The 24,058-nt window shown below is 47.6% G+C and overlaps 1 protein-coding gene across 10 annotated transcripts in view; it reads left to right on the top strand.

The window, feature by feature from the left end:
• ADARB1 (adenosine deaminase RNA specific B1) overlaps window positions 1-24,058 on the top strand; it is a 155,114-nt gene that overhangs the window by 63,913 nt on the left and 67,143 nt on the right. Inside the window, exon 3 of one of the 10 annotated variants that reach the window (XM_055279947.2) lies at window positions 4,259-4,348. The exons of 8 other annotated variants lie outside the window; for them this stretch is intronic. Coding sequence is in view for 1 of the 2 variants with exons in the window: in XM_055279944.2 (XP_055135919.1) it covers window positions 13,891-13,990 (100 nt within the window). In the remaining variant the exon portion in view is untranslated. Of the gene's footprint in view, window positions 1-4,258; window positions 4,349-13,575; window positions 13,991-24,058 lie in introns of those variants that run through there. One more of the 10 variants, XM_055279944.2, reaches the window with a different exon arrangement.

Here is a 24,058-nt window from a genome sequence, read left to right as displayed (position 1 = left end):
CCCCTGCTGGTCATCCTAGAGACTGAGTGGCCCATGTGCTCATGGCCTGTGGGCACTGGGCGGCCTCTCAGTTTCCTGCGTGGAAGGCAGCAGAAGCACTTATCTGGCCCTCACCTCCTCGGTGGTGTCAGTTTGTCTGACCTCTGTCAGTTAGTTGTCTTTTTTTTTTTTTTTTTAAGACAGAGTCTCGCTCTGTTGCCTAGGCTGGAGTGCAGTGGCACAATCTTGGCTCACTTCAAGCTCTGCCTCTCAGGTTCAAGCGATTCTCCTGCCTCAGCCTCCTGAGTAGCTGAGACTATAGGCGCATGCCACCACGCCCGGCTAATTTTTGTAGTTTTTGTAGAGACGGGGTTTTGCTGTGTTGCCCAGGTTGGTCTTGAACTCCTGGGCTCAGGTGATCCACCTACCTCAGCCTCCCACTGTGCTGGGATTACAGGCGTGAGTCACTGCGCCCAGCCTTGTTTGTCTTCTGTGTTACCAAAGTAGAAAACTTTTTCTGTTCTGTAACCTTGGTTCAATCAAAGTTCCAAATTCATAAATGGCACTTATTATGACGATTGCTGAAAGTCATGCCACAGTTTAATTTGCTTTATACTTGGATTTGGTATACTTGACTTTTTGGTTCCGTTTTCTCTTTTTCCTGGTTTCCTTGATTTTTTGGCTCCATTTTCTCTTTTTCCCAAATTCTTGCCTGGCATGGAGTGGTAGAGCAGAGTGGGGAATGGAGTTGAGTTTGGATCCAGCGGTCGAGCAAGTGCCTCAACTCCCCTGCTCAGCTTCCTCCTCTGTCACGTGGGGCAGGGAAGGTGCCTGTTGGGCGCGGCGAGAGCGGTGAGTGGTAGTGTGGGGCCGTGTACGCCCGTGGGCCCTGAGCATCAGCACTTCTGCCTCTCTGTGTCCTCTTGTTGAGAGGGACCACTGCCTTTCTTACGCTGTCTCCAGCCTTTTCCAGCTTATTCATTCTGTTTCTTGGAACCCATTTAATTCATTCTTCTTGAAATACATGTATTTTCTATTTTATTTCAAATTGAGACTTACCTTTCTTATAGAATTTGTTTTCTTCTGGGATCTCTGATTTTTTTAAAATTGGATTTACTGAGGTAAAATGTACAGACAATAAAACTCTTTTTTTTTTTTTTTTTTTTTTTTTTGTCACAGAGTTTCGCTTTTGTCGCCCAGGTTAGAGTGCAATGGCATGATCTCTGCTCACTGCAACCTCTGCCTTCCGGACTCAAGCAATTCTCCTGCCTCAGCCTCCCTAGTAGCTGGGATTACAGGCGCCTGCCACCACGCCTGGCTAATTTTGTATTTTTAGTAGAGATGGGGTGTTGCCATGTTGGCCAGGCTGGTCTCGAACTCCTGACCTCGGGTGATCCACCCACCTCAACCCAGCCAAAAATCATTCTTCTAAAGTGTGCACTCTGATATATTCTGACCACACCACCAAGCAGCTGGGGTAGAGAATATTCTTCTTACCCCAAAAAGTTTCCTCTTACCCCGTGCAGGTGTCCTACCCATCAGGGCCCAGGGCGACCTTGTCTGATGTTGATGTCCTGTCAGATGGTTTGTATTCAGCAGAGCACCTGGACCAGGCTGTGAGGTACAGGTCGGCCCCTGGCAGCCCGTGCCTTGTAGCTTCTGGGTGGCTCCTGGCTTGGTTGCTGTGGTGTGGAGCGTTGAGTGACCTCTGCAGAACAGCAGATGGTGCTGTAGGGCCGCTTCTAAGACAGTGGAAGAGGCTCAGTGGCGTTCTGAGTGGCGTTCTGAGCGGTGGCCACCAGGACAAACCTGTCTTTACACCATCTGTGCGTGTGTGTGTGTGAGTGTGTATGTGTGTGTGTGTGTGTGTGCGCATTCCCAATGTGCGTCCAGAAGCCAATTTCCTTCAGAAAACTTTCTGTTCCCTGGCTTTATTTTTACCATTTAGAGGACCCATGAAGCAATGAGATGGAATACTTATAGCTGGTTTAATTCAGTGAGTGATCTGAATTGTAATAAAATTTTATCAAGTACTTTATAAATTTGATATAATAAATTAAGTCTGCAGAAGGGGCTGATTGTGTTGTGGAATGAGAAGTTTTGTACATCTTTTGCAGTTCTAAAAATTGTGGCCGGGTGTGGTGGCTCAAGCCTATAATCCTAGAACTTTGGGAGGCTGAGACAGGAGGATTGCTTAAGCCCAGGAGTTGGAGACCAGTCTGGGTAACATGATGAAACCCTGTGTGTACAAAAAATAAAAGTAAAAATAAATTGGCCAGGTGTGGTGGCGCACTCCTGTAGTCCCAGCTACTCGAGAGGCTGAGGTGGGAGAATTGCTTGATCCCAGGAGACGGGTGGCAATGAGCCGAGATTGTGCCACTGCACTCCAGCCTGGGCGACAGAGCGAGACCCTGTCTCAAAAAAAAAAGTTGTTACTTTGCAGTGTAGTCTTTGTGTAACGTAATTTTATGATTCTGTTGTTTTAAGCTTAATATTCCAAATAGGTAATCATTATGTTAAAATGCAAAAAATTAGCCTATACTCTCATGATCTAAATATGTAGTAGCGGTTTTACAGAATATATTTCAAAGGATTGCCATTGTGTTTTATTTTTAGTAGCCAGTTATAGAAAGCATTGTTTTTAAATAATGCCTAAGAATCTTTAAAGAAATACCTGTCAATGTATGTTCCAGTTTAGTATCAGATTTATATTCAGAGCTCATAAGAATTTAAAAAGTTTCCCAGAGTCTGTAAATGGGGATGGAGCTGTCCTTCAAGGGTGATAGTCCTCCTAGGTTTGAGTTGTCCTCTGCTGCTAGCATAGTACCACCTGAGCTACCTGTGGGCTACCTTCGCCACCCGTGGGTCCCTTCAGCCACCCCAGGGTCACCTTAGCATCCTTGGGTCGCCGTAGCCACGCCTGGGCCATGTTAGCCACCACAGGGTCACCTTAGTCACCACAGGGTCTCCTTAGCCATCCCAGGGCCACCCTAGCCACCTGTGGGTTACCTCAGCCACCAGTGAGTCACCTTAGCTACCCCAGGATCACCTTAGCCATTTGTGGGTCACCTTAGCCACCCTCTCACCTTAGTCACTCATGGTCAGCTTAGCTGTTTGTGGGTCACTTAGCCACCGCTGGGCCACTGTAGCCACCTCTGGGTGTCCTTAGCCACCCCTGGGCCGCTTTGGCCACTCTGGGTCACCTTGTCTACCCCTGGGTTACCTTATCTACCCCTGGGTTACCTGAGCCACCCTTGGTCACTGTCTGTGTGTGCTTGCTTGCTTTAAGCCACATTATGCTACTGCAGCTAATTAAGGTCCCTCAATTCAAGTGTCTTATTTTTTTGGGCTCCTGCCTTCTTTTTGTTTTTCAAATCGAACACCTGCTATACTCATTTGAGAAGTGTAGACTTTGATTTGTAACCCTAAGTTGCCTGGTAAAGTAACCTTTAAAGCCAATGGAAAAAGCTTAATTGAATTCATTTGTTTGAAGAAGTAGAGGAATGTTGCAAGTAGACTGAAAGTTATACTTAGTCTGTTCTGTTTGAAACCATTCTCATTCAGAAAACAGAAATGTGTTCATGTAAAGAAATATGTGTATGTTATTTGACTTAATATTGTAAGGAATCTTAATTGAGAAAATAAACTCAAGTAGCTGTGTTTTTTCTTTAACTGGGCAACATTGTAGTGGGGTGGAGTGTGGGTCCCCAGGTTGGAGAGCTCTGGATTTGGAGTGGGTCCTAGCACGTGGCCAACATGTGACCTTGGGCAGCAACTCAGCCCTGCTGGCTGCCAGGCTCCTCCCCATGAGGTGGTGGGAGCCATGTGGGATCTGTCTACTGGGGGTGCAACTGCTGTAGCCTAAGCGGCGTCCTCACTTGGTCCCCCCATGAACTCAGGGGTGTGGCCTGGCTCCGTCATGTGTTTTGCAGGGGGATCTGAGGGGCCCAGAAGGTAAGAAATTGCCTAAGGCCCTTGGCTAATAGAAGAGGGAGCAGGGCTTTGATCAGGGGGACCAGCTCGTGACTCTGTGCTGGTTACTGCTTTACCGAAACCGTGGCCATGCTGCACATCTGTGCAGTCTCCACCCACAAAGGCCAAAGCTTGAATGGCATCTGTGATGCTTGTAAAACAAGTAGCAGCCGTGTCCAGGCTGCTGCTCTGAAACCTCAGTCTCCTTTACTGAGATTTGATGACGTTTAAATGAGCAAATGCATGTGTAGTGATTGGCAGGTGGCCATCGCTCAATCGACTTTTCCTGTGCCCTCTGCTTCGGCAGGTGCCCTTCCTGGCTCCCTGCTTCTTCTTCTCCTAACCTCCTAGCACTGTGCTCCTCACTCAGGAATCGCACCCAGCATCACCTCTGCAGGTGAGTCCCACACCTTCCCCCTGCTCTCCAAACTCAGACCCCAAGTCCAGCAGCATCTTCTCTGAGGCATCTGTAGACCTCCACAACTTAAGACATCCAAATTCTCATTCCCTTGCTCTTGCCATAATCTTCCCATCTCAGCAGCTCCTTCCTTCCAGGCTCTCAGGCTGAAAGTGGCCTATCCTTTCTCTTCTATCCTACATGGCAGCCAGGAGGCCTGTGGGCGGTGCCTTCAGGACACTCCTCTTGTGCCCCTGTCCCCTACTCTGGCCTGAGTGTTCCTTTTAAAACTAGGTCAGAGCTAGATTAAAGCCCATGTTCAAGATGCTGCCACAGTCTCTTGCCACCATATGACTGCCATGTCCTCACTGTGGCCCAGGGGGTCCCATGTGCAGAGCCACTGGGCCTCTGTCTCCTCTCACTCTCTGTTAACTGTGCTGCTGTCAGTCTGGCCGCCTGGCTGTTCCTGGGCAGTTTCAGGTGCTGCGGCTACCTAGAACCTTCCATCTTCCCTTCCTCACTCCTCCCAGAAGAGAACACTCTTCCCAGCTGTCTTATGGCCAGCTTCCTCACCACCTTGTTGCAGTCTTTTCCACAATGGCATTGCCACTACTGCCCTCCTACATCCAGCTGTCATCCTAGAATAACAGCCACTGTTGTCCCCTGACACTTGATGGCAGTTAATCTTTTATGACCCCCGTTGTCTCCATTGTCAGTTGTCTTTTTTTTCCTTATTAGAACATAAGCTTCAGGAAAGCAGATGTTAACGTCTTTTTGTTCACTGATGTATCTCAGGCATTTAGGACAGTACTGGCACATAGTAGATGCTCAGTAAATAGCTAGATGAATGAATATTTGCTACTTTTCTTATTAACAGACATTTCCGAGGTACCTTAATATTATGTTAAGTAATGTTACAATTTCCCATGTGTTGATTTTATGTAAATAGTGAGTAAATTATTCTCATAGAGATTTTAGAATTCTAATAAACTCATATTTCCCCTTCTTATAAGAGTAGAAAAATGCTTTTAAGAGTTTTCCTAAATTAATATTCTGGGAACATTAAATTTTAGAACTTTACTCTGAGGACATAGATAAAAATAAAATTAATTAGATACCAGGAATGTCAGATGCTAAATGGTGTATGGCTATTTGTGACATTCTCCTAGAATTAAGCAGTTATTAACTTGCAAAGACATGGCAGCTGAAGTCAGAAATTGATGGACTTTTAAAGTTGGGAAAAAAGAGCTTTAAGGTATCTTATTAAAATTGTAAACTGTCAGTTTAATGATCATAGAAACCATACCTGATACAGTAAATCATTGCTATTCTGCTTTGAATTTCTGGATTCTCATGAATCAGACATTCTATTTTTATGTTTCTCTTAAATAATTCTAAAGGTAGAAGAAAGAACTGGGAAGGAGAAGGAAGAGAACCATAGCTATGTTGTGAGGGCATTACTTCAATTCTGGTAACTTCATGTGAAATGACTACAAAATGAATTAATATGCAGTAAGAGAGCCAGTGCCCCACCAGGGCACCTTTCCACTTGCTGGCACACAAATTTACGACGATTAGGGCACCACTTGTCTTGTCATGCCGGGAGAGTCTAAATTACTCTGACATTCAAGAAACCAAAAATATGCGTTTTTTGATGTTAGGAAGATTTACTGTGCATTGGGCTCTGTCATTTGATGAGGAAAAAACCAAATGATCTCTTTATGAAAATGAAGGCAAAATATATGTAAATGCTATTTTAGTCTAACTTTTTATATGAATGCAGAACAAATATCAAACAGGATTATACAGTGTGATAGTCAGGAAACTAGCATGCTTTTGTGTTTTATAGACTAGTCTAAAAGGAGCCCCAGTAGACTTGGTATTGTTAAACCAAGGAGGTCTTGAGAACTGTTCTGTCTCCTTTGTGCCCATAGAATTGTAGCATGTGGAGGTGACGAAGGAACCAGATCCCAAGAGGCCTCTGCCACTGAAAGGAGATTTTTATTACTTGCGTTTCCTAGAGGAGGGGCACTTGCGCCAAGCAGGCCCACGGGGCACACTGGTGTCAGTCAAGGGGCAGAAAGGAGCCACAGGAAAGCCCAGGACAGAGCCTGAGTGGGGTTTCTGTGGGAAAGGCAGGGCAGGGCACCAGTGTAGGACTGGCTAGTGTGAACAGTTCCAGTGGGGCCTGGGCTGTAGGAGAGCTCACTAGCTGCCTGCTAACAGGCCCTGGGGTGATTTAGGGCAGGCAGGAAGTTAGATAAGGGAGGTGGGTAGAACCGACCGCCTGCCTGGAACCCTGTGCTGGCTCTAAGCCCTGGGAGGGCCAGTCTCTCTCTGTGTCTGTAAGGCCCACAAATGCCAAAGCATTAGGAATAAGAAAATGTACTTAATAGAATTGATCCTGTGAGGACTGGATGCCTAACTGACAAATACAGAATCTGAGAAAGCACAGAACAACTGCCTTCATTGACAAGATGGCGCACAGAGCTCAAGATAGGCACACAGCAGGAGGATGCCGGCAGGATCTCTTAACAAGCTTACCATGGTATCTTTCACAATGTTAACTGTAATCCCAGATTAATTTTTAATGACAGCATATCTCTGAAGATTGTGCTTTTAGCGTATTTTCACTTAAAGTCATATCTCATTTAGTTGACCTGCCAGATTCCTGAAAAGTTACACACAAGCCAGCCGACATGACCTTTGCCAGTCATGTTGACCACCTTCTCACCGAGCCGTGGACTCCTCACTAGGAGCCTTTACCTACGGCCAGATAGCTGTTGTCACTGCCCGTGGTGGGGTTATGGTTTTGGACTTACCTGATCCATTCTGCCGGGATTTTAAAGTATGGGAGTTTAGGCATACTTTGCAAGTTGTTTCTTGAATATACTTTTCTGAATTGTGGCTTGCTATACAAGTTTGGTCTTTTAAGGTAAGAGTTACAATGGAGATGGGGAAATTCTACTTTTCTCATTTCAAGGAAAACAACAGTCATGAGTTATGTATCAGTTGGGAAACGGGGGAATGATAGGAAGTTGCAAGGCAACCTGGTTTCAGCTGGACCACGACTCTCCCAGGGCTGCGTCCTGCTAGAGCCGGCAGGACACAGAATACCACCAGCAGCCTCCCTGGGAGTGGCTTGGCCTCTTGGCCACCTCTTTCCACGGATGTGGTGGGTGTGGGGGTAAACTAGACAGACTAAAGCCCACTATTGAGCTCAGCTTCCTGTAGAAACCAAATCACATGAAAACCCTGACCTAGAGGGAGAAGGCAGAGAGTTGGACTTCTGAAAACATGAGCGTGTCCAGCAACCAGGTAGCAACAGTCCTTGTTTTTACCCAACTTCTATAAGCACTTTATTTCTCCAGAATCATTTCATCATAAAGAATCCAGAGTTCAGACAGCTGTTTACCATCTGTCTTTTCCTTTTTTCTTACCCTGTGATTGGCTTGATCTGGACTGCCTAAAACCATGACAATATTAAGTGCTTTCTCCTGGATAAAAATTCTGGCTTCTTCTCTAGAAGTTCTGGCTCCACTTCTCAAATTGTTTCTTCTTTGGTTCTGTCCCTGTCAGGAGACCCCTGGGGCCTCGGCTGGAGAGACAGTGCAGCTAGTCCCAGCAGCCACTGTGCTTGGGCCTGGCCAGCCCCCCTCAGGGGTCACAGCACTGCTCACCTGGCGACTGGGTCTTCTCAGCCAGGTCAGTTCATGTGCTCTGGTATTGTTGAACTTCTGGCTAGTCCTCAGTTTCTCAGACCTGGTTAATCACAGTGTGGAGTCGTTTTTCATAACTGTGCACCTCACTTGTTTGATGCATGGCAAGGGAATAATTAAATTAATAAACCTACAGAAATTCCCCCTGACAGTTTTCAAATACAGTAAGTGAATTTCTACTATAAAATAGGTCCAAAGAGGTTTTATTGTTTCTTATTTGAAATAATTAAAGAACATTTATGTTTCCCTTTTGTGGTTTCTTGGTTCTAATCCTGTGGGTTGCTTTTGACGTCCTCTGTTGGGGGTACACTGTGCATCCATATTTAACAGGAGATCCCGAACTCCCAGCAGGGAGCTAAGCACAGATGTGTGCACAGATGCGTGCTTAGGTAAGGATTTTGTGCAAGGTGACTTGTGAAACTGTAAAACGTGCTTCCTTAGACTGGAGAGAGAAGGGAGTGATTTGATGTTTTCCACACGCCTCTTTTACCAAAATGGGTCATCTTATCTGTCTCAGGCCAGGCCTCCTGGGGGCACAGGAACAACACAGCTGCAGTGAAGGAGGGGCTCCTGCAGCCAGGCTGGCCCCAGAGCTGTGGGTTGTGCCCCGCATGTTGCTCAGCGCGTTCTGCAGTTGCCCTGGCCTTAGTCCCCCATCTCACTGTGATAGCCATGCAGGTCAGCAACTGTGAACCTTCCTGGCTCCCATGCTGCCCCCTGGCACCTCTCTCTGTTTCTGCTCCCAGCATCCTCTCAGCTTCTCTCCTGAGCCCCATGCAGTGGTTCCTGCTTTACCACCACCACTTCTCCTCTGTCACTGAGAGAAAGCAAGAGTCTGTTGCACAGACTCTGTGCTGTCTGATGAGGCTTCGTCGAGTGATGCGCAGGGCCTTGCGGTGCAGCCCTCTTGAACTCACCCCACCAGAGGCCTGTCAGCGTCACTATCAGAAATAGGCGTTCTCCCCTCCCATCCCCCGTCCAAGCTTAAGCATCTGTGAGAACAGAGGCTCTGCTTCCCCGAGGATCCTGCCCCAGACATGGGGGCAGCCTTTGCAGACAGCTTTTGTCCCACTCACCTTCTCCTTGGTTTTCACTCCTTTATGCCCTCACGGACCTGCCCACCAGTTCCCAAGCCCTCAGGGCCATGGCAGCCTCTGTGAAGGTACGAGCTGGGTAAAAGGAATTGAGGTGGAGTTACGGCTACCAGTGGCTGATTGCCCGTGGGTGTCAGGCTGGCCCTAGGTGCCCCACCGCTAGTTCACTGTCCCGTGACAGCACCAGTATTGTCAGCATTGAAGGAAAGAATCCAGACGGGTGGCGGAGGCTCCCACCTGATGACACCGAGGCTCCTGCCTTAGCACCAGGGCCTGGGCTCCCCTTTGCTGTAATGCCATAAAGTATGTCAGGAAGGTTTGCCATGACCTGGTGGAGAGAGAAGAGATGTGACAAAGCAACTCTGGCCTATGTGTCCTGCCCACAGGGGAAGCTTGGAGGAGTTGGTTTGTGAAAAATCAGGGCTCTGAGGGCACTGGAGCTGGTGCTGAGTTCTGCAGCAGTCAAGAAGTAGAGCAGAGCTGAGCTCCCAGCTGCTCATGGGCATCACAGACGCGTTCGCCAGCAGCTGGGCTCGGCTTTGCTCTAACATCCGCCCCTCCTCTGGGAGCATTGTTTCTCTCTCCCTGGCCTGGCGAGATCTCTGCATCATTTCTTCTCCCCAGCTTCTCTCTCCACCCATGCCACCATGGGAGAGTTTAGGCTGTCTCGTCCCTGACTGGCCGGAGATAGGACTGTGACTATCCCCTGTTCCCTCTCTCCTGTCTTCCTCACCTATCCCCACATAATCCGTCCACCTTCCTTACTGCTGGATGCAAACCTGCAGACTCTCCATGGCTTTCAGGATGGCGTTCAGAGACATCACCTCAGCGTGAAAGGCCCTTTCAGGTCTGGCCCGGCGCAACCCAGACACCCGCATGTTGCCGGGTGCAACAACACGGGCCCCTGGGCAGCTTCCCATGATGCATCAGTCTCTGCTGGCTCCTGATGTGGCCTCTGTTCCTCCTGTCTTAGGCCCCTATTCCTCTCGGCAGGCTCCCCACTTGCTCTGTCTCAGAAGCTCATCCTGACACCAGCTCTGTCCTCTGTACTGGGAACATGGAGCAGAAATCCATCACGGCTGCACCATGCATGCTGATGAGTTGCTGGCTGCCTCCTTGTGCGCAGCATCTGGGGGCACTCAGGTGGCCCTGCTGTCCCTGGGCCTGTCCCTGACACTGGCAGGGGTTGGGGCACCAGAGTTCAAATGGGGGCCTCATATCATGTCTAAATCTTTCAGAGCTTTAAGTCAAGCCAGTGCATTATTGATACAATATGTTGTGTCTTCTTCTTTGACAAATACATCTTCAAAATGAAAAAAATATGTGGAGACCTATGGTTTTTATATGAATTAATGTTGGCAAAATATCAAAGACCACTGAGTTTAACTGTTACTGTGCATATCTGGGTGTTCTGTTCAGAGGCCACTCATGTTTGAATGAGTAACAGGATCAAGACGTGATTTATCAGCAAGTGCATATATCTCCCATAACATTGATTATTTTGTTTTTATTTCGGCAAATCACTAATCATGTTTTATATTAAGCATTTTCAGATAATGCTTGTTCTATTGGTGTTCATGGCCTAATGCAGTGCTAGCACATGGCGACCTACAGCCTGTTTTTGTGCAGTGTTTACGTTTTTTAAAGAGTTGTTAAAAAATAAAATAGTGCAACAGAGACGTGGCCATGAAGTCTAAAGTACTTACTCTTTGGCCCTTTACAGAAAATGTTTGCTACCACTTGATCTAAAGGATTAAAAAATAAAACATGTCATTGGGCCAGATGCAGTGGCTCACGCTGTAATCCCAGCTCTTTGGGAGGCCAAGGAGGGCGGATCACCTGAGGTCGGGAGTTCGAGACCAGCCTGACCAACATGGTGAAACCCCGTCTCTACTAAAAATACAAAAGAAATTTTTTTTTTTTTTTTTTTTTTTTTTTTTTTTTTTTTTTTTTGAGACGGAGTCTTTCTCTGTCCCCCAGGCTGGAGTGCGGTGGCACGATCTCGGCTCACCGCAACCTCCACCTCCTGGGTTCACGCCATTCTCCTGCCTCAGCCTCCCGAGTAGCTGGGACCACAGGCGCCCGCCAGCACGCCCGGCTAATTTTTTTGTATTTTGTAGTAGAGACGGGGTTTCACCGTGTTAGCCAGGATGGTCTCGATCTCCTGACCTCGTGATCCACCCACCTCGGCCTCCCAAAGTGCTGGGATTACAGGCTTGAGCCACCGCGCCCGGCCTAAATACAAAAGAAATTAACCAGACTTGGTGGCGCATGCTACTTGGGAGGCCAAGGCAGGAGAATCGCTTGAATCCAGGAGGCGGAGGTTGCAGTGATCTGAGATCCCGCCACTGCATTCCAGCCTGGGCAACAGAGCAAAACTCTGTCTCAAACAAACAAACAAAAATATCATTGAATTTGAAGTATACAAAATTTGAATATATTTTTATCAAAAATTTGAATTTAAGGAAATAAAGCAAAAATTATAATTTTTTGTTTTCAAAAAATTATTTTTTCTAAATTATTAAAAGTTATAAGATATAAAGTAGTTAATGTGAAATGTTTAAATCAAAATTGTTTAAAGCTGAGTTTTAAATTTAATACTTTGAAAATTTAGTTATATTAATAATTTTATAAGAAACAAAACTATTGATAATTCTGATGTCTGACATCTGTCTGATTGCTGACATGGAGCCTGAGTCTTACGGTGTTTTGAGGGCCTCCAGCTAAATTGGGGTTCCAGTGCCAGAGTGGCTGGCACCTCACCCTAACGAGAAGTGAAGGGGCTGGGCATGCTGTTTCCAGTGCTTTCATGAGATGCTGCTTTGCCTGACGGTCGGCCTGATGTCTCGTTGTTCCACCTGTGACCAAGGGGTCCCTCTTGAAATGTGTGTGTACTGACAGATGCCCCGGTGGCTCTTGTCTGATCCATGTCCAGGTTATTCCTGCCTGACTGTCAGTCGTGCCAGGAGCCCAACACAAATTCAGGCACAAATTCAGTACACCACACAATGGGGGAAGCATGTCCAAAGATTTTTACTTACAGGTCCTGAGTAGGGAGGGTGCTATGAGTCAGGAGGGCGGTCCTCTGTGCCTGGGTCATGCAAGCAGGAACAAAGGGTCAGGCAAAGAGAGAGAGGGAGGGCACTGCAGCCAAGCAGCAGAACAAATAAGGGAGTAGGGTGGGGTCACTTGAAGTGCGTGGGCAGGTGCCTGAGTGAAAGATGCCTCTAGGTTCTCATCTCTGTTACTGGCTTGAGCCACTGGGTGTGGTGTAGAACTAGAAAGTGTCAAGGGTGGCTGAACTCTGCTGCTAGTAGTAGAAAGTGCAGCTCATATTCCAGATAGATGCTGAGGCAATAGAAAATGAAAATAATTCACTGTGCTTACGCAGAGTATGCCTGGACACACAAATTTAAGAGCAATAAGAATTGCTTAATATGGCATAATTTCCTTAGGTGCCATGTGCAGTTGTCACAAACATTGCACTAATTCATGTATACCTTTGGAATAATGAATTAGAAAGTGGATGCTGGTCATTATTGGGAAAAGGTACTTTGTTACATGAGACAGTAATTGCATTGTGCCAAGAGAAAGAATCTGACTAATTAATTTGTCTTTTTTTTCTTTTGCCTATGAGTGCTTCTTTTACTTGACTCCTCCCCGTAATCGGACACCTACTAAGACAGCCTAATCTTCAGGGCATTTGGATGCAGCTGCCTTTTGTTCCAGAGACACAGGCCATCTCAGGGGAAGCATCTCCCTGGGGCCTGAACAGCGTTTTTCTGGACAAGAGGAGGCTGAGGGCTGTGGGTTCTGCTGTGCCAGCCCTAAATGCTGGATCCCGAGTGGCAGAGGCACCAAATGCTGTATGATGTGTGTATGTGATGTGTGTGCATGTACATGTGTGTGATGTGTGTCCCTGCTCGCCCCAGGCTGGTCATGGTACTGTGCTAGTCACAGGCTGGCTGTGCTGATCAAGCCAGGCACAGTGGAAAATGGGAAGATGTTGGCGTTTGCCCCTCCCTTGGCTGTGTGTCATTCACCTGGGGCATGAGCTGTGCCCCTGCTCTGCAGTAATGAACAAGGCAGGTCAGCGCTGGTCTGAGACACATGAGTTAAGAGAGGAGGAAGAGTGCTGTCTGGGGGCAGGGGGATCTGCTTGTCAGTGGCCTGCAGTTTCCTGTCCTGGGGATTTCACTGGTGACATCCTGACCACTCACCTGCACTTTATATGGAGCTGTTTTCATCAGCTGGCGTCTACTGAGCCTCTCTGCATTGCGTTGTGTGGTAGCCTGTTACTTTTTGCAGCTTTATTTTCTAAACTGTACTCTTTTATTGATAGATTTTTTGTATTAGGGTTTCCATTTAAACAGGACTTTGGTGTGTCTGCTGTGGGAGATTTGTTTCCCTAGGAAGATTCACAGCTATCGTTCTCTCCCCTCTGCTCGTGGTGTTTTGGCCGTGACTGCACTGAAGGGTTAGCTGTCACATGTCATTCTCTGGGTGGTGTGCTCTGAAGTCATTGTGGTGTTTGGGCCCCTTCAGCCTAGTTCTGCCTAACTGCAGCGTGATGAATGGGCCCAAGGCAGAGAAGGAGGCTCCCTCGTCGGCAGGGGCTGCTGTTGTCGCAGCTGCTGGCACACGGAAGTGAGTCGCTGTGCTGCTGCCCTGAGTGACTGAGGGACAGAATGAGGCTGGGGCCGGCTGGGGCTGGCATTGGCGTGTCTGCATGGCATCGTCCACCACTGGGCCCTTGCACATGGGGACCTTTTTCAGCGTCATGGGGCGTCGGTATAAAAGGAGGCGCAAGAAGCGCTCTGAGAGGAAAGGTAATTCATTTAGTTTTCATTCTTCAATGTGAAGCATTAGTCTTTAATGCAATACAGAAGTGTTTTCTGGGATAGAGGGCTTTGTGAATTAATCTTGCTGATGCCAGTTACTTCCTGTTTTCCCTTTTTAAGTGCCTTTTTTGTTGTTGGCATTTTATAGAATTTTAGATAGGGGCACTTAAAAAGGAAGATTCAAAAACATGTCTGTAAACATGAATAGAAATCATTTAGCTTCAGAGTCTGGAGTATGTCTTTGGAAAGATATTTATAAAACTTTTAAGTTTGTAGCTTTGAGCTACAGAAAAGGTTTTTCTCCCAGGGATAGTTGCTTGTATGAGATTTCCTTTGCCGCACTCTTCGTTAATGACTTTTCTACATTAAAACTGTTCTTCATGCTCTAGAAAGCAAGGCTGTAGCAACCATTGTGGAAATATTTCCCCTTTAAAAGGATGGAGAGCAAATTCCTTACATTCTGCACTCCAGGTTAATACCAGTTTTTAATTCAACTTAATGCTTTAAGTCATTAAAATCTAGATTTTTTTTTCTCAAAACCGGATTCAAAAGTTGTCCATGACTATACACATCACAAGCTACTGGTTTTTGGACATGAACTGCTGCTTTAAAAGCTGTTGATGTTTTTTTTTTCTCTTTGTATAATATGAAATAATTAATAGAAAATGCCTTAGTGAAAAGATGTGTCTCGCCCGGAGAACAGCTGAACACAGGCGTGATCAGTGCCTCTGCCTGTGTGTCTTCTGGGCGCCCCCTTAGTGTCCCCCACCCGACAGGACTGGAGTACAGCACTTCACCACCACAGGGCCTTCGGGACATTCTGTGGCAGGAGGTGGCTATCTCTTCAGGAAATAAAATTAACCTCAGTTTTTTGGTGTGGCTTCCTAAAAAGAAGAAGAACAGATGAATCTCAAAGTCAGCAATCTTGTAATAGTACCTTGCTAATATAACAAGGGCGACAGCACCTAATGGAAGTCTGTGTCTGGGAGTGGGGAACCCCTGACCCTGGGCCCTCTGGGCACCATGCTGCCAGGTGCTTGTGTCCAGGGCTGGGGATGCCACACCCTCGATGCTTTCCTGGACTGACGGGCGGTCTCAGGACAGCCGATCTGTGCAGCCCCCTCTGCCCTAACCTCAAGAGGTCACGGCATTGGCCTGTTTTTGTTTCGTCAGTTAAGCTTTAGAAATTGAGATGTCACTAAGACAGGCAATAGGGAGTAAAACAAAGGCACAGGCAAAAACTAAAGGACATTTTTACCAAATACCCTCAATTTAGAATTACCACCACTTTTCCCGTGGACAGTCATCACTAATCATTTAAGTTGGGAAAAATATTGAGAAGTACAAGAATAATTCTGTTGTCATTCTTTTGGAATTTACTGTGATTCAAGCTTAAAATGTCTTTTTCATGCATTCCATAATCTCATTCTGCAGTGGGAGAACCACTCTCAAATATGTTGCATTTTCAGACCAAGGTTATAAGAAATTGAGAGGGCTATAAGATGTAACAATGAAGCCCACGTATTAAATGGCTTGTGTTCCTTGGTCATTCCTGTGTGAGTAAGTTCATTGTGAGTGTTATTAAACAGTATCATGTTATGTGTTAGTTCTTGCTGTTGATATTTTATAATAAGCATTATCTTTGAAACTAATAAAAATACCTTTGAAATTATGGATATTATTAAGATTGGCCATCACATTTATACCAAACTGGCAAAGTTTTATAAGATGTAAAATAGCCTTTTATACTGTATATTTCTAGGGTACTGTAAATCATGTGTATTGCATGGTTTTGTTTCCTAAGACTGGTATAATGTACACCTTTTAAAATGTAATTCTTTGATGAAAACAATGTAGTAGCAAGTTACGGGTTTTAGTTGGCCTCAGTGGCAATATAATTTTAGTGATTCTTTTCATCACTCCTGAATTATCCATGCAGTTACTCCCTTCCACAGGGCAAATAATTGACTGTTGACTGTGTGGGGGCCTCAGATGGATTAGCTTAATCATCAGGAAAATAGGGCTAAAGAATAATGTGCCATTTAAATAGTGGCCAGAGCCCCCATCAAGCAGACACTGCCACCCTGGCAGATGCTGCCAGCACGAGACCTGGGAGAGGTCTGGGAGCCACAGGGCAGGATTCTGAGGAGCAGTTAGTGCCCATATATGGCGTGCTTCCTGCACCCAGCCAGTGCCCAGTGGCTGCTGCTGTAGCCTCATTCACTCACAGCACTGCTGCTAAGTTGATGACCAGTGGGAGGGGAGAGAGGTAAGAACACAGAGGCAGTCCTTCCCTCCCCACCCTCCTGCTGTCTGAATAGCATCCTATATTTCCAGATGTATTTCTCACTGAGTGTTTTGTTTGTCTCCTATGTGATAACATCCTTATCTGTGCTTAGTCATGTACACACATGTGAAGACCACTGTCCTCTGGCAGCAGCTCTGAACTGTGTTTTAGTCTGATGCTGGGCTCCCCCATGTTTCCAGGATAGAGGTGAACAGGGTGTGGGGACCTCTGTGGAGGTGGAGGTCCAAACGTAGAGAGGCCTGCTCCCCCTGAGTACTTCTGGAGGAGAAGCCCTGGGACTCCTGACCTTCACCCTTCACAGAGTGAGCAGAGCCAGCTGGCCAAGGGGAGGAAGCAGGCAGCTGTCGTGTCAGCCTCCTTCTCTGGTGCCAGCCATGACTCTTACCTTACAAAGAGAGCAACTCTTTGTGAGATGCAGAGCATGGCAGCACCTGGAGGTATAGGATGGGATGGCATTTATCCACCCATCCATATACCAGTCCATCTACTCACTGTAGTCCATCCATCTATCCATCAACCTATCATCCATCTATTCACTCATTTACCCATCTACCCACCCATTCATCATCCATCTGTCCATCTAGTCATCCATCTATCTGCGCATCTACCCATCACCCATCTATTCATCCATCCACCCACCCATCCACCCATCATCACCTATCACCAATCATCCATCCATCCATCCATCCATCCATCCATCCATCCATCCACCCACCCATCATCACCCATCACCCATCATCCATTCATTCATCCACCCACCCACCCACCCATCATCACCCATCACCTATCATCCATTCATTCATCCATCCATCCATCCACCCACCTACTCACCCACCCATCATCACCCATCACCCATCATCCATTCATCCATCCATCCACCCACCCATCATCACTCATCACCCATCATCCATTCATCCATCCATCCACCCACCCACCTACCCATCATCCCTCATCATCCATTATCCATCATCCATCCATCCATCCATCCACCCACCCACGCATCATTGATTCATCCAACCATTCATTCATCCACCCACCCACCCATCATCACCCATTACCCATCATCCATCATCCATCGACCCACCCATCGTCACCCATCATCCATCATCCATTCATCCCATCCATCCATCCACCCACCCACCCATCATCACCCATTACCCATTATCCATTATCTACCCACCCACCCATCATCCCTCATCATCCATCATCCATCCATCCACCCACCTATCATCACCCATTACCCATCATCCATCATCCACCCACCCACCCACCATCACCCATCATCCACCCACCCAACCACCCACCATCACCCATCATCCATCATCCATCCATCCATCCATCCACCCATCATCACCCATCATCCATTCATCCATCCATCCACCCACCCATCATCACCCATCATCTATCATCCATTCATCCATCCATTCACCCACCCACCCACCCGTCATCACCCATCATCCCCCTTCATCCATCTTCCATTCACCCACCCATTCACCCACCCACCCGTCATCACCCATCACCCATCATCCATTCATCCATCCATCCATCCATCCACCCACCCACCCACCCATCATCACCCATCGCCCATCATCTATCATCCATTCATCCATCTACCCACCAATCATCACCCATCATCTGTCATCCATCCATCCATCTACCCACCCATCATCACCCATCATCCGTCATCCATCCATCCATCCATCCACCCACCCATCATCACCCATCGTCTGTCATCCATCCATCCATCCACCCACCCACCCATCATCACCCATCATCCATTCATCCATCCATCCACCTACGCACCCACTCATCATCATCCATCATCTATCATCCATCCATCCACCCACCCATCATCACCCATTACCCATCATCCATCCATCCACCCACCCACCCATCACCCATCAGCCATCATCTGTCATCCATTCATCCATCTACCCCCCTCCACCTACTCCTCCATCAATCCATTGTTCCATTCATCCAACAAGTACTCATTGCACCCTTCTGCATGCTGGCACCAGGGGTTTGGACATGCTTAGGGAAGGTGGGGGTAATGGGATGGCAGTGGCAGGGGGCAGCCACAGCTTTCAGGCTTGAGGTTTGTTCTGGAATGGGCCACCTGAAATCCCACTAGGTGCGTGAAGAGGGTGGATTTATGTGATTTGTCACTGCTGCACTATATGTGTAGTAGTGGGGAGGGATATTCTCCAGTATCTGGTGAGAATGGAAGACACCATTCTCTAGCAGTGTCTGCCAGGAGAGGGGCCCAAGTAAGGAAAGTTGAACCCCCAGTGGACAGCAGCATTATGGATAGAAGGCCCAGATCTCCTAGAACCTGTTGTAATGGCTGTGTGTGTCCCTTTCACTGCATCTGTGCTGATGGGCCTTGCAGCACAAGACTCTGCTGCCTGGGCAGGAGCTCCTCTCAGCTACAGGGTGCATTTCAAGCATAGGTGCATACACTCTAGGTTAACAATTGAAATTCTAAAGTAAGCATATAGAAGTAGATTTGTGAAATTGCACTTGAAATACTGTGGAAATTGGATCCAAAGCAAATTGAACAGTGCCACTTCTTAGTGCAATTATAAGCGTTAATATTGAAAATAAAGTTTACATCGTTGTCTTTTTTTTCCCTTTGATTCCAGAAAATTAACCACAACTTTCAAATAAGCAGGAACTTACTTAGGTTGTGTCAAGTAGAGCAAAGTGGACAGTCTTTCAAGTGCATTGCTGCTGCGTGTGCGCTGTGAAGGACAGAGCACCTTCACGAAGGCAGGGCCCTATGAAGGTCTGTGCTCTCACGCACCGGCTCTGACCTGTGATTTTGTTGCTGGATGTCTCCTTCAGCAGTTCATGTAGCTTTCTAAGCTTGCCGTTGCTCAGGCATGCTGGACTGATGCGGGAAACGAGCGCGTGGACCATTGTGGCTCTGTATGTGTGAACACGTATGGACATACGTGCATAGGGTGGGGGTAACGAGGGACAGGGACAAGAAGGGCCAGGGCCTGTGACCACATCAGAAGCAAGGGTGATGCTCTGTGGCACAGCTGGCCCTCGAAGTCACTCAGGGACCTAGGCTTCTTCCATCCTTAAGCTCTGTTCTCTAACAGAAGACGCCGTGGCAGTTGCTTCTAGTCCAGCAATAGAAAGGCAAGAAAGAATGCAGAGAAGCACGCAGGAAGCTGTGTGAGTTGGCCCAGATGCAGTGGCACACACCACACATTGCACAGCACCCCCACGGGAGGCAAGCCTGTGTCCTTGCCCATCACCTCCTTCCAGCTGGTGTCCAGACCTCGGGGTGATCCCTGATTGTTGCTTCATTGGTCTGGCTGTGGCTGTTCGTGGGCCGGCAGCCTGGGAGCCACACAGGGACAGGGTAACTGATAAAATACAATCATGCAGGAGAGGAGGCGGAAGGGCCCAGCCTGGTCAACTTCCTGCACCCTGCACAGCAAGGAGCATCCTCATTCTCCAGACCCTGATTCTTCTCGGGTTGGGGTGGTGGGGGTACTCCCCTGTCCATTGTTCTCTCAGCCACTGGCTTCATCCTTTGGGGGTTCTTTCTGACCATTGCCTCCAGAGTCCCATCTGAAGAGGGTGTTAGTGTAGAACACAGTGAGGCAGAATGTGGAAGCAAACGGGACCATCTGGAAGTTTTGCTCTAGGCCTTATAAAACACATAATTTGTTAGGTATAAAATATATAGTATGTGTAGTAGTGATAATAGGATGGAATAAATGCCTTAAATTTGCAAAATTGTGTCAGAGAGTTTAGGGATCTTTGGTCCTGTACCAGTGACATCATTTTGTGGCTCTTGGGGATTTGGGGAGAGACCTCCCCGAGGCCACTGTGCAGCAGCCTCATGCTCAAGGCTCACAGGTCCCATATGTGTTTCCTCCACTTCCTCCACCAAAGCACCCTGAGCTGTCCTACCTTCCTCACATCCCCACACCCCGCGGGTGTCCCTCTGCTTAGCAGCTGTTTATTCTGCCTGTATTTGGGCCAGTTGCACAGGCTGTCTGAGACCTGACAGTATGCTAGAATGTACAGGGCATACAATATTTTGTGTAATATCGTGGAAAAGTGTGCCGTTCTTTTGGTTGATGGTGGTTGCAGATAAGACTGCAGAGACAGCTTGTGGTGGGTTGGAGTGTGGCTCAGTCTCCCGTGGGTCTGCTCCCCTTCCAGACTGCATGTGAAATTCTGTATAGAGTAAGGCATATTCGTGTATGTGGAAGGGAGGCTTAGAATAAAATTTATTTTTTTTTCTTGTGGAAGCAGTACATGTTCATTGTAAGAATTAGGAAACATAGATACAAAATAAACTTTACGAAAAAGCAAAGGTGATCATCTGCATTAGTCTGTTTTCGCACTGCTAGTAAAGACTGAGTAATTTATAAAGTAAGAGGTTTAATTGACTCACAGTTCCACATGACTGCAGAGGCCTCACAATCATGATGGAAGATGAAGGAGCAACAAAGGGACGTCTTACATGGCAGCCAGCAAAGAGAAATGAGAACCAAGCAAAAGGGAAACTCCTTTTAAAAAGTCAGATCTCATGAGACTTCTTCACTACCACGAGAACAGTATGGGGCAAACTGCACCCGGGATTCAATTATCTCCCACTGGTTCCCTCCCACACACGTGGGAATTATGGGAGCTACAATTCAAGATGAGATTTGGGTGGGGACACAGCCAAACTATATCATCATCCTTGAAGCTAAATCTTTGAATGGGAGCAAAGCCGTAATAATTTTCTTCCAATTCATAGTACTAGAATTAGATTTAGAAGTGTTTAAGGCTTTATGTTTTTGTGTTATTATGACCAGGAGCTCAGTAATGCCTCACCTCTGCCTTGGAGGATGATGTGAGCATACAAGAGGGTTGGCCTCATCCCTCCAGCTTCATTCCTGGTGTCCAGTGGGAGGCAAATAGGCCCCTTTGCACCTCTTAACCGCCATAGTCCTCTCCCATTGCCAGCTGCTTCTGACTTTTGGGATTGTTTTATCCTCTGGACAGCAGTGTGAACAAGGTATGTCAGGCCAAGGGGGCTGCTCCCCATGGGAGGCCTGGTTGTGTTGGCTTCCAAGAGGCCAGATGGGTGCTGCTCACCATAGAAAATGACCCTTGTCCCTGTTCCTGAGCCAACCTGTCACTTCCATGCTCTGTTTGTCACTTTGACAACTATCTTTGCTTTCTACTGAATGAAAGGAAACTTTCAAAAGTCAACGTATTAAAGCCTGTTTGCATTTATTCTTTTATGAATTTTGCTCACATTTTTTAATTGGGTGTTTGTCTGAAGACAATTATCGATCATAGTAGGCTGCTGGAAGGTTGACCACAGAAACCTGGTTCTCTTTCAGGGAGGTCACCATGTCTGCCTCCATTCAGGCCCATCGGGTAGGGGCTGCCTTCTGTCAAGGCACATGCTCCAGGTCCCTTAGATGGAAGGAAAACACATGGTCTTTATCCAGTGGACTCAGGGTGCAGGTAACTGAAGAAATTAACCTCCATCATTTTCACAGATCCTTGTAGAGCTGGACCGAAGGAGGTGGGAGATCCCTGCCGGGAGCCGCTGCAGTGGGAGGGCTTACAGACGTTCGCATAATCTCTTTCTGTTTGGTTGTTTTAACTCCCATTAAAAGGAGTGGCGTCCAGCCTTCTTCTTGCTTACTGTCTTGTGACGTATGTGTGTTCACATGTTCCATGCACATTTGTAACGCTCACCATGCTCTCTGATTCAGCTTTGTTCCCTTAGAGTTGCCCCAGCACTGCTTTGCCATGATGATTGTGTTTTTTAAAATACTTCCGGTTGCTTACTTCTGTTTAGTTATCTCAGTGCTAAATATTGTTAATTAATTAAATATAAGCAGCATGTTCTAGATTTTATGTGTCTGGAATTCTTACTAAAAATCTTCCTGGATATGACTTCCACTCATAACGTTATGGATTTTTATTGTAAACAAGGTAGAATTTTATTTGCCTTCTAATCATTTCATTATGGTGAGTGTCCTCCTTACAGAGCGTATACTGAAATTGGGTTTTACTCCTTTTTTATTCATTTCCACAAGTTGAACTCTATGTTATTATCCCATTTTCTGTTAGGGTCATTGTGTTGTTAAGTAATCAACTCATACAGAAGGTGTGCACCTAGAAGGTTAACAGAAAACAAGTTAAAACATGACTGAAAATATATTTCTGTAAGAATTACTGTAATTCTCCCGAGAGTATAAATAGCCAGGGTTTTAAAGATCTGCTTTATAGGATTTATACTGCAAATAACTTGGCAGGATTAGTTGGCCTGCATTTGCTTGCTGTAGTCAGTACCATCTAGTGTTTTAGTCAATATCAGTTTTTGCAGTGTGGATGAGGCTGGTGATGGCAGCTGCAGCCCGTCTAGAGTTGCTGCTGCCATGGTGTCAGCTGCAGCAGGGGAGGCTAGGGCCGTGCTCCCCAGAGCTGGTGGGAGCTGGGAACAGGTGGAAGCCCCACCCCCTTCCAAGTTGGAGGGGCAGGAGCCCCGCCATCCTGGGCACAGCTGCAGCTGTCCATTAGCAGCTATGGATCCAGGCATCCCTGCACTCGCCGGGGCCCAGGAAGCCCCCCTGCCCCGACAGGCTGAGAAGTGCCTGCTCCCACTGCCTGGTCTCTCCCCACTCCCAGCACCCGCTCCAGTTTCAGAGCAAAGTTGTGGCCGAGCTGGGGCACTGTCACAACCTGGCTGGGTGTGTGTTTGCTCAGGGCAGTGCTGACATGCCAGCACCCTGCTGCCTCGGCACCCCCAGACTTTGGGTGCTGACGAGCATGAGAGGGAGGCCAGTGCGGAGCTGAAGGAAGCACAGCGCAGGCCTTGCAGCCAACCCTCGGCAGGAACACCCTGGGTGCCGTGCGCACTGTGGACTACAGGATAATGGTGGCAGGAGGCAGACAAGCTCTGGGAAGAAAGGGGAGGGTCCCTGGTGAAACTCCACCTTCAGCTTACAGAGGGCTTGAGGCCTGGGGGCCAGGCTGTCAGTTCCGCAGACCGGAGTGAGAACTTATGGTGCTTTTTCAGGGCTCACCCATGACTGCCCATGCACCAATCAGCACACACTTTCCTCCGAAGCCCATAAAAACCCCCGGACTCAGCCAGACTCGGGCAGAAGACAGGACGACCTGCTTATGGAGAATAGCTGCCCACTGTGGGTCTCTCTGAGCTGTTCTGTCACTCAGTGAAGCACCTCTTCGCATTGCTCACCTTCCACTTGTCCACGCACCTCATTCTTCCTGGACACGGGAGAAGAACTCAGCACCTGCTGAATGGCAGGTCTGAAGGAGCTATGACACAAACAGGGCTGAAACACACCCATTGCTTGCCACGTTGCAGGCAATGAGGAGAGGAGGAGAGAAGGAGAGAAGAGCTGCAGCCCTTCAGAGAGCCCAGACCTAGGAGCTCCCTGAGCCAGGGCGGTGACACCCCCTTTAGGTCCCTGCGGTTCCTGGTGTTTCCAAGCTTCTGGGCACTACCGTATTCCCTGGTTTCAGCCATGGAAGCTGTTTGTGGTATGCCTGGTTCAGCTGCAGCCTTGCAGGGAACCAGTATCCATGCCAGTGCCTGGGTCTGCCCGCCCCACCTGCCTGGCTGTACACAATGGCTGGACCCCACGCCCACTCACTCACACACCCCTTGCCGCTCCACGCCTGGCTCACCCTTGGCAGGCATGGGATCCAGGCTGGAAGTGTGAGCCGAGCGCAGCCTGCCAGGCTGTGTG

This window comes from Symphalangus syndactylus, chromosome 5 (assembly GCF_028878055.3).
Source record: "Symphalangus syndactylus isolate Jambi chromosome 5, NHGRI_mSymSyn1-v2.1_pri, whole genome shotgun sequence".
Classification (NCBI taxonomy): domain Eukaryota; kingdom Metazoa; phylum Chordata; class Mammalia; order Primates; family Hylobatidae; genus Symphalangus; species Symphalangus syndactylus.
The sequence above is the reverse complement of the archived record's forward strand: the minus strand, read 5'-3'. Positions and strand labels throughout refer to the sequence as shown.